At 41.4% G+C, this 11,434-nt stretch overlaps 1 protein-coding gene across 4 annotated transcripts in view; it reads left to right on the forward strand.

Annotated features, from left to right (window-relative positions):
• Window positions 1-11,434, forward strand: part of rock2a (rho-associated, coiled-coil containing protein kinase 2a) — a 79,089-nt gene that overhangs the window by 16,335 nt on the left and 51,320 nt on the right. For all 4 annotated transcript variants that reach the window (XM_084043843.1, XM_084043845.1, XM_084043842.1 and 1 more), the window contains exon 2: window positions 11,259-11,340. In XM_084043843.1, coding sequence (XP_083899969.1) covers window positions 11,259-11,340 — 82 coding nt within the window. The remainder of the gene's footprint in view (window positions 1-11,258; window positions 11,341-11,434) is intronic.

Raw genomic sequence — 11,434 nt, forward strand, 5'->3', positions numbered from 1 at the left:
CGAACGTCGCCTCTTGTCGCGTGGAAACCTCATACGTCCAAAACTGTTACTTTTCAGGATTCAAATAAAAAAATGGCAAAAGTAGCAGATCTACAAGCTCGAAACGCGTTTCGAGCTTGTAGATCTGCTACTTTTGATGCTTTTGTGTGACGCTGTAGTATGATCAAGTAGGGCACTAATTTACGTAAAAACACAGCTAGAAGAGTATGGAGATGAGGGGTTTCTGCTCGACAGCAACGATATACTAGGTAGGTAGAACACCCTTCTCTCTCTCTTCCTCCCTCTCTCGCGCTCTCTCTCTCTCTCTCTCTCGACAAGGATTCTTGTCGACTTTTCGTGAAGAGTTATGGGCCTCGCTTGGCAAGGTCCTCCAGCTCTTGCCCGGCCTGGCCCTCTCTCTCTCTCTCCGTTTATCCCCCCACAAACTATTTTTAAACGTCTGGAATTTGATCAAAACATTAGCTTTTCTTTTGCTCGAGTCCTTTTAAAGCCCAGAGCGCTTGCTCTTGTTTTCTGTTCCACATGGCTAGAGATGAGAATGGTTCGGAAAGGAGTGGGAGGAGGAGGAGGAGATTTTGGGAAACGGGGTGTAAAAAAGAGAGATGGTGGTGGGGTGGGGGTCTCTGGTGTGTGTGTGTGTGTGTGTGGGAGGGGGGTGCTTTGAATACTTTGGTAATTCCTCACTGTGTTTGCCGAATATATCTGGTCCCTCCCCCGGCACTGGTCCGAAAATAGCCGATCTACAAGCTCACAGATCGGCTGTTTTCCCCCCGCGCCCAAACGAAGAAGCCCTATAAATCAGACTTTTTTTTTTTTTTTTACATCATCACATTCCTGACTGCTACGTCCACGTGGCTTCCTTTATTGGGTGGTAAAGATCCGAAACAGGCGAAAAGTCAAAGAGAATGACAGCGCAGGAATGCTAAAACAGCACACCGAGTCATAAATAGAATGGAACACAATAACACTATAAAATACAAACAGTTGCCAATGATCGTGCTGCAGCTTTGCTTTAAAAAAAAAAAAAAGAAGCAACCTCTCTTGCCTTCTGCATGCTTTCATCTCTTTGTATTTTTCCACGGGTTGCCAGGCAACAAGGCATAGCCCAACTGGCTTGATTACAGTACAAGCCTAGAGTAGAACCATAAGATAACAGAGCTTAAGTGCCGGTGGAGCAGATATGCAAGGAGTCAGGCTGATTGGGTGAAGTGGAGACGCAAAACTTCCACCTGGCAAGTTGTTCAGGGATAGATTGTGCCGTTCAAGGCAAGGGAAGTGGATTCTTTAGCCTAGGTTGCCGGGGTTCTTCTCAACCTTTTTTCATGTCAATCACCTCTAGGGCTGTCACGATTATGTCATTTTACTTGACGATTAACTGTCACCCAAACAATTGCTCCAGGGAGCTCCAAAACAGCAGATGTACAAGCTCACAGCGCGTCACTTTGTTCCGTGCTGTGAACTTGCTATTTTTGAAAAAGTATCAAATGTTTTGGAAACCTTTTGAGACCTGAGGCGATTCTTAAAAATGTTTTCTAGAATTACTAAAACGTTTTTTGAAGGAAAAAAAACAAAACAAAAACAAGATTTTTCAAAAATAGCAGATCTACAAGCTCATAGCGCGGCACTCGGTGCCGCGGTATGAGCTTGTATATCTGCTATTTTTGAATTGCCAAAGAAATCTAGAGTGACACAGATGCGTTCCAGGTCTTAATGGGTTAAAAGCCATATTTGATCTTGGTTTAGCTACGTTAATATTACATTGCTGATTTAACAAACTGACTGATGTCACATTATTTTTTTGAGTGATTGCCAGAAGACAAATATGACATTATCACAATCCAGCATGAGCGCGAATGTGATTGATTGTGTGGGTGATTTGTTTTTATTTTATTTTGGGAGGGAAGGACAGAGTACAGTGTTGGTGGATTGGAACAAGTTCAAATACGTCCAGCGGATTAGAGAATAAATATGTTTCAGTGTGGTTTTACACTCCCCAAGACACTTGGGGTTCTTTAATATTTATAAATGGATGCTTTATGTCTGGGGCTGACAAATGTACGCCAGAGCCTTGTTGTGTTTTTTGTATTGTTTTTTATAGCAATGTTAATGGACTACAAACGTGTGTGTGGTGCAGTCACGTCTCTTGAGGCGCTTGGCTTTTTGTAATGCATGTTCTAATCTTGTGTTCACTCAAGACTGACTCACTGATGATTTGGACATCAGATTCAGGAATGCTGCTGGCATTTAAAAGATTTGTTTTTGGCACAAAGTGTATGAGTGTGTTCGCATGTGTGCGCTTGCTGGTGGTTCTTGGCCATACACGTATATATATATATATATATATATATATATTACAGTGCATGGGAAACCAGTACATGTGTACTTGTACTGTAACATATATCTTTTTTAGCAGGCATTTAGCAGACACTTATCAAGAGTGACTTCAGCTGCAGCACAATCACAGTAAATGGCATGAGCCCTAGTCAACAAACAACAGGTACACGGTCAAGTTAATAGAGTCACTCGGTGCCAAAAAAACAAGTGCTACAACCATGTGACTAGCATAGCAGGCATCTGTGGATAAGGACACAGCATACATCTATCTAAATGACATACGTCGCATACTGTGTGAAGTGGGAAAACAATGTCATTGTTTTTTAATAACATAACTATTGTTGACGCTGGGGATGAACCTCCAAAACTGTTAAATTTGATGTGCCCCTATTTTGGGCGTGTCATTTATACGCAAAATCTTTCAGAATCTTTCAAAATTCAAAGATTTCCAGATTTTTTTTCAAAAGCATCAGAAATAGCTGAAATAGCCGATCTACGCTCACAACACATAGTGAGCATGTAGACGGCTGTTTTAGCTGCTTTTGCACAGCCCTGTCATAACATTAAGTATAAAATAGGGCATGGGCATTCATTTATTCATTCATTCAAGATTTATTTATTCTCGAAATTACACTGAGTAATTAAACTCATTTGCAGTGTCGTCGAGTAATACAATACAGTGCAAATTCAACAACATCACAGTTTTAAAAATACATTACATGATCTGGGAATTGAAAAGGAAAAAGGCATACAGTACATGTGAGATATATATAAAAAAAAAAAAAAAAAAGTTACAAAAAGAAATCAAGACAGCATTTTTCAGAGTTCTAAAAACAATTACACATTGTGGTGACCTGTTTGGCCACCAGAGTTCTAAAACGACTGAGAGGTACTAGAGTGGTTAATTTCAATGTAGTCTGCAGGTCATTATGAGAAAACCTAAAAAAAGAGAGATTAATTATGGATAGATTCTGCCTGACAGTGACACTGTAATATATCATCTCTGTCGGGTGGAAACCTCATATGTCCAAAACTGTTACTTTGAGGATTGAAATTCAAAAAGTAGCAGATCTACAAGCTCGAAAAGCGGCGCAAAGCGGCGCAAAGCGGCGCGTTTTGAGCTTGTAGATCTGCTACTTTTGATGCTTTTGTGTGACGCTGTAGTATGATCAAGTAGGGCGTTAAAAAAATAAACATCCAACAACTTGCTTCTCGGTTATTCCACTGGTTCTCAAACTTTTCAGACCGCGACCCCCCATCATACTCATATTTGAACTGGGGAGACCCCTCACCCTGACAAGCACTTGGAATTGTAGGACTTTGAGGCATTACACTTTGTTTGACTCGGTTCCAAAATAGCAGACCTACAAGCTCACCTCTCCTCTTGTGAGCTTGTAGATTGGCTATTTTCACAATGTTTCCCTCTTTCTTAGGTAATATTTGACAATTTGGCCAATGTTTGTCCATTTTTTATTGTATAGTTTGTTGATTATTTTGACACAATAATGGTCTTTTGATCATGTTAGAGGTATTAACCCATTAAGACCTGAAGCCGATTCTACATGTCTCCTAAATCTCAACAGTTTTCTGAAAAACGTATGTTTCTATATCAGTGGTGCTCAATCTTTTCCATGTCAAGGACCCCCACAATTATATGTATTTGGCCGCGGACCCCCATCAAAATATTTTGTTCCAGCGACCCCCCCAGAAGCAATGAAAGATTTGCACACATTTTCACGATTTTTGAAAAATAGCAGATCTACAAGCTCGTAGCGCGGCACTCGGTGCCGCGCTATGAGCTTGTAGATCTGCTATTTTTGAATAGCCAAAGTGTAAAATAATGCTTTTTAGCTCAAATCAAAAAATGACACAGTTCCAGGTCTTAATGGGTTAAAAAGGCCTTAAAAGTCCTTAAATCGTCACTTTAGAAATGTGAAGATACCCTGTATACACTTATGATGTACAGTATGTTTACTGTTGAGTGAGAAAACAAACAATGTAGCACATCAATAAAATAATCTGGGGGGACCAAATCATTTGGGGACCCCCCCCCCACCCCACCCCCACTGAACCTCTGGATTATTGGATTAACCTACATGAGCGAGATTAAGTCTGGTTACTGCTTCTAAATGTTGGTTTTTCGACATTATTTTCGGTCGAGTGCCCACCACCACCAGCTCTAGGATGAGGTGAAGTGTGAAGAGGCGGGCTTTCAGACCGTCTGTGGCAACGCATGCATGCACAGATTCTGTCTCGGTTCTGCTCTGCAGCAGGCGCGCGCGCGCGCGCACACACACACACACACACACACACACACACACACACACACACACACAGTGGTGGAAAAAGTACTCAAATTCTTTACTTAAGTAAAAGTACCAATACAGCAATATAAAAAATACTCTGTTACAAGTAAAAGTCCAGAATTAAAAAATTACTTGAGTAAAAGTACAAAAGTATTGGCATCAAAATGTACTTAAAGTACCAAAAGTAAAAGTACTAAATATTTGAAAATAGCAGATCTACAATCTACTTGTAGATCGGCTATTTTCAAATAGCCTATGTATAAAATAGGGCTAAAGTGGTTAATGTATGTTTCATTATATCATAGTTTATATGTGAAAAGTAACTAGTAAAGTTTCAAGTAAATGTAGTGGAGTAAAAGTACAATATTTGCCTCTGAGATGTAGTGGAGTAGAAGTAAAAGTATTGGAAATTGGAAATACTCAAGTGAAGTACAAATACCTAAAAATTGTACTTAAGTACAGTACTTAAGTAAATGTACTTAGTTACTCTCCACCACTGTGCACACACACGCACGCACGCACGCACGCACGCACGCACACACACACACACACACACACACACACACACACACACACACACACACACACACACACACACACACACACACACACACACACACACACACACACACACACACACACACACACACGGACGGCACAATAGTAGTGGAGAATGCTGCCTCAGAGGAAATGACTTGCACACAGGGACTCGCTTCATGACAGTGAAATGATCCTCCAGCCCTCGGGCGGGGTGGATCATTTCCTGTATTGCTGAGCTCATGGGGAGATCCGTGTGTTGCGCGCGTCCGTCACGAGTGTGTGTGTGTGTGTGTCACAGTGTGTGTGTGCGTGCTTTTTCTTCCCTTAAATAGTAGTTTTGTGTGAGGTCAGTCCTTTAATGGGGAAAGCGAAGAAGTACAGATGATGAAACCGCTTGCTGCAGACTGACCGGGGAAGGAGAGACAGAGAGAGAGAGAGAGCTGGGAGAACAGTGGTTCTTAAACTTTTTAATGTCAAGGACCCCCAAATTGATATGTATTTCGCTGCGCGGACCCCCATCTGAAAATGTTTTGTGCCAGGGGCCCCCAGAAGAGAAGATTTATGTAAAACATTTATGATATTTTTTCGAACATGTAAAAAAAATAGCAGATCTATAAGCTCAACATGGCTGGGGACCCCCTGAAAAAAACAAAAACAAGGACCCCTGGGGGTCCCCGGACTTTCCTCCCACGTTGAAAACCACTTGAGATAGAAAATAATCATGAGAAACGAGAGTGAGAGAAAGAGAGAGGGAAAGATAGTGAGAGAGGGCAGGAGGGGGATTAAAAAAAAAGCAGGAAGTGACAGACCTCAAGACCATGCCAGCCTGCCTACCAACCAACCAACCAGAATAGCCATAGATAGACAGAAAACAGAAGAAAAGAAAATGGGAGAAAGACGAGAGGATTAGAGGGTGTTAAAGAAACAAATTGACACAATTGGAGGCGGGCCGGGGCGGGTTACTTGTTGTTGTAGTGTTTGGGTTGGCTGCTGTGTTTTAAACACCGAGAGCTGTGGCTTGACCGATGAGGAATGCACATGTTGATATATTACTTCCTCATTTGTGCTGCATGTGCTGCTGCTGCTGCTGCTGCTGCCGCCGCAACCCTCCTTCTGCGACTCGCAGGTCCCGTGTTAGCTTTTTTTTTTGGTGTGCTTCTTTTGTCGGTGGTCATTTTTATTTGGCCTGGGTCAAACTGTTTCCGATATATAAAAAAAATATATATATATTGTTTTGGGATTTTTTTGTTCAGTCCTGAGATCATAATAGGCTCTATGCACAGCAGCCATATTGGGAATGAATTGGGCCCCTTCCTTACTTCCTTCACAGGTGTTACCCATGATACTAATTAAGGCTCTGTTCCATTTAGTTTGGCATAGTGGTTGTCTTATTTTCAAGGACCCCCATAACTCTGAGAGTGTACAAATGGAACCAAATGGACAAACTAGCAATATGTTTTAGGAACATTTCCCATAAAACCCTAATGTCTCAGATATTTCATAAAAGCAAAAAGGTTAAAGCCTCAGCCTGATTTTGTCACGTGGTTGGCGGTATGTAGAACCGCAGGAACAATATTACTAAAACATCATAATTTGACATTTTGTACTATGTCTGTGTGTGTGGTGTGGGGTGGGGGGGAGGGGGGAGGGGGGCTCCTTTCACACTGTTTCACAAATCACATAATAGGACTTGGCCATGCACATGGTCGTGAGATGTAAATTGGCTTTAATCCATGTAAACTCTAGAGCATTGGTTCTCAAAGTGGGGTCCGGGGACCCCCAGGGGTTGGAAATGTTGGAAATGGAACCAAATGGACCCTAACGGGTCCATTTGGTTCCATTTGTACGCTCTCAGAGTTAAATTAACATTGATTTTACAATATGAATTGGGGTCCCAGAGATAGAAATGCCATTAACTGGGGTCCGAAGCCTAATGCATGTTAAACTGGGGCGTCCTTGAAATTAAAATGGTTGAGAATCACTGCTAGAGCCGTAAAAATCTTCTCTTATGGGGGTCCCTGGCATATCTTTTTCAAATGGGGGTCCGCAGGCTAATAAGTGTCAATTTGGGGGTCCTTGACATGAAAAGGTTTGAGAACCACTGCTGTAGAGGACAATATGACAGCCCAGTTGAGCATTGCTTGTCCCCTTGTGGAATGACTACATTTTTGCCAAATTTCTCGAATAAAGTGAATGCACCGATCTGTTTTATCTTTATTATGCTTTAGCGAGCCGACCCTGTAAAAGACCTGAGTTTGGGGTTCGTAACGAAACCCGGTGCTGTTAAAAACTCCACTGTACAGGGTCCCCACGGTCATGAAATTCCTGGAAATATTTTGAAATTAAAAAAAAAAAAATCCAGTACTGGAAAAGGTTTGGAATTGATCAAACTTCATCAAAGGTCCTGGAATTTATCAAGGGTCCTGGAAAAATATTTGGCTATGCATTGTTTTTGGCTATTGATTATTTTTAATACAAAACCTTTTCATAAACATGTATAACATTACACGAAATATGTAACATAAGTAGTTTTTCGCCGAACAGGCTGTGTAACACCCCATCCGCACTGCCAGCGATGCGACGTGACGCGACGCGAGCGGGCGATTAAATCTCATTAAAATACATGTTTTTGAATGAGACCGTCCTGACCTACCGCAAGCGACAACGAACCGTGCAACGACGTCGTCCACCCCTCCTATTTTCGCTCGCAGGCTCTATTTGAGCGAGGTTTCGCGGCTGTGCCCCACCCCCAAACACTTTTTATTGTTTTTTATTTATTTATTTTGCTACACTGCCTATCTTTGGGCATTGTACATAGGAGTAAGAGACACATTATTGCGCTGAATGATTGTTATATAGGCCTGGAAATTTGGCTAAATATTCTGGAAAAGTTTTGGAAAAATTTTGGAAATTCATTGCTAAAAATGTGTGGGGACCCTGACTGTATCCTACCTCTAGCTTTTGTAATTTGTACTTTTAAATACTTGTATTGAAAAGTACAGTTCAGTATTTTACTTGAGTATATCGTTGCCTGTCGGTCAGAAACCTCTTAAGCTCCATACGTTGTGTTTTTTTACCCGTAAATCTACGCCCTACTTGATCATACTAGAGTGTTTGAGCTTGTAGATCTGCTACTTTTGAATTTGAATCCCGAAAAGTAACAGTTTTTGGACATGTGAGGTTTCCACCCCAACAGAGACGATGTTTCTTTCTCACTGTGTGACTCATTCAACATTAATTTCCTGCAATGTGAACTTTGCTCAAGTTGATATTGAAATTGGGGAGAAGTTATGTAGTTTACAATGAGGCTCACAATGACAATACAACACTGTAAACACTCCGGTTCTGTGATTTACGATCCACAAGTATTTACAACAAATTCACACAAAGACTGATGTTTGTTATACTGCATTACGTAACATTATATAATATCAGATTCACTATGGCCTTTAACGCTGCGGTTGCCAAAGGGTTTTCCATTTGGACTCTCCTCTCCACTGTCAAATACATGGATTTTAACCCATTAAGACCTGAGGCGATTCTTAAAAAGAATCTAAATCCTAACAGTTTTTGGAAGAAAAAAAAGATTAAAACAAATAGCAGATCTACAAGCTCATAGCGCGGCACTCGGTGCCGCGCTATGAGCTTGTAGATCTGCTATTTTTCAATAGCCAAAGAAATCTAAAGTGGCACAGATGCGTTCCAGGTCTTAACTCATTGAGTGCCATTAACGTGTTTCACATGTTTTATCGCTATGGTGCAACCTGCCATTAACGTGTTTCACGTGTTTTTGAAAAAAATTGAAAAAAACTAAAACATTTTTTTTAAGAACCCAAGATATCATTATCTGAAGATTTGCAGCTCCATCCACTCCTTGTTTAACTTATAGCTGAAAAAGGCTGTACCTCGCTTCCTAAACTGGCCAGTACGATTTTAGTTTTTCTGATACTTCCCTTTTTAATGAATATGATTGTATTGTATTGTACTCAGTGAGTTAAGGGTTAATCCATGTATTTGACAGTCATTCTCAGTCGTTTCAGATTTCAGTCATTTGGGAGCATGTCGCGCACGGGAAATAGCGGATCCTCAAGCTCACTGTGCTTGTAGATCTGCTATTAGTTATTTTAAGATTTGAAGTGGTCAATTTAATCTAACAATAGACTAATATGTGCAGAAGCGTCTTCCATAAACCCTAATGTTCTCGGATATTTCATCAGAGCAAAGGTTAAAGGGATAGTTCACCCCCAAAATGACATTCTTTCTATCGATCAGTCACTGACTGCATGGAGGCATTCCTAAGCCAATAATTTGATGACCGCCAGCGGTTCCGGTAGGAGACACAAAGAGTCTCCTTTGTGTCTCCTACCAGAACCGCTGCCTACCGGTCCACTGGTCAGTATATTATTGGCTTAGGAATGCGACAAAAACAAAATAATACCCATGAATTCAAGTCTCCATGGGGTGACTAATCCATAGAAAAAACATATTTTTTTGGGTGAACTATCCCTTTTAAAGCATAAAAAAAGATCAGTTTCAGTCATGGGTTTTTATTCCATGCAATGCGCCGCGTTTGTGAGCTTGTAGATCAGCTATTTTTGCTACAAAGTAGGGCATTCATTTACAAAAGTACGACAAAAAAACATAAAAGTTTAAATATGGACATACAAGGTTTTCACCCGACAGCAACGATAAGCAGCTGTGCAATAAATTATGTGTGGCTTTAGTTTGACTGATACTTCCCTTTTTAATGAATATGATTGTATTGTATTGTATAACCGCAGTTGGAAACACAGGGCAGAAAAAAAGAACAGATACTACTATTAGAAATGGTGCTAGTGCACTAAAAACCAACCGGAGATTTAGGGTCCTTACTTGAACTGCCTGGGATGTGTGTGTGTGCTGTATGAGCTATTAACAGGTATTAAAAATAAATATTGTCGCTGTCGGTCAGAAACCTCTTATCTCCATGTTTAAATTCGTTGTATTTTTTCATAAATGAATGCCCTACTTGATAATACTACAGCGTCACACAAAAGTATTGCGCCTCATTTTGAGCTTGTCGATCTGCTATTGTTGCTATTATTTTATTTGAATCCTCAAAAGTAACAGTTTTGGACAGGTTGGAAGGTTTCCTTACACCCAACAGAGACGAAATATCAATCTTTGGAGGAGCATGGTTATGTGAGAGTAGACACGGAACCAGTCGGGACATTATTACACCTTGCGATGCGAGAGTGCGGACATGCCGATCCCAGCACCAACTGGGGACTTCTGAATCGCTGCCCTCCTTTCTAGAATCATCAGGGTCTTGAGCTCTGCAGTGTCGTTAGCTCCGCTGTCGCACCGCCTGCAGTCTGTCTACGTAGGTGGTGTGCGTCTTTCCCTTCCTACTTAGCAGTGCCTGGGCCCTTGGGTTGGCTCCCACAAGTGTCGGTTTGCTTGCCACCATTTCCGGGTGCCTGACGCAGTGCCCAAGCCAGCCGCATCCTTCTCTCTCTGACCTTGTCAGTGACCCGTCCGTGGGAGGCCTCCGTGAAGGTCCATGTTTCTGATGTGGTCCGCCCATGTGACATCGAGAGCCATTCGTAGCATTCTTGTTGTAGACGCCATCCAGGGCCTTTCCCTGCTGTGCTGTGAGCGCCCATGTCTCGGGGCCCCGTACAGCAGTACTGACTGCACTCTCGCTACAAACAGCCGCCTCTTGAGGCCGTCTCCCGTGTCAGATATTGTGTACATTTTTAATGCTATGTTGATGAATTGAACACATAGGACCACAATGGAAACGAGTCCCCTGGACTTTTCTGTGTTATCCGTTTAACCTTAATGTCTGACTGTACCTCGTGCTGTTTACATTTCTGACTAATAAAGTATTCAATCAATCAAAAAGACGTTTCCACACTCTCCTCATCCCAAAAAACACAACTTACACTTGCTTTTGAAACAAAACAAAAGCCAGTGTTTTTTTCCCAGGAGTCATTGAAAAAAGTTAGATTTTTCATCAGCATAACATTTTTTTTTTATTTGTCAGAAAACCTTCTCTGTGAAGATGAGTGATTATTGTTTTGTCTTTCCTTTCAGGACTCCATAAACGCCTTGGTGTTGGATCTGGACTATCCTGCACTACGCAAAAACAAAAACATAGAAACCTTTCTAATCAGATGTAAGTACTGTGTGTGTGTGTGTGTGTGTTTACTGTATGTCCGACAGGTCTAACTTTAGACCTGCAGATGTTTTTGTTTCCATTTCGTAAATCT

Source organism: Gymnoscopelus microlampas, assembly GCF_963454915.1.
Source record: "Gymnoscopelus microlampas genome assembly, chromosome: 20".
Lineage (NCBI taxonomy): Eukaryota > Metazoa > Chordata > Actinopteri > Myctophiformes > Myctophidae > Gymnoscopelus > Gymnoscopelus microlampas.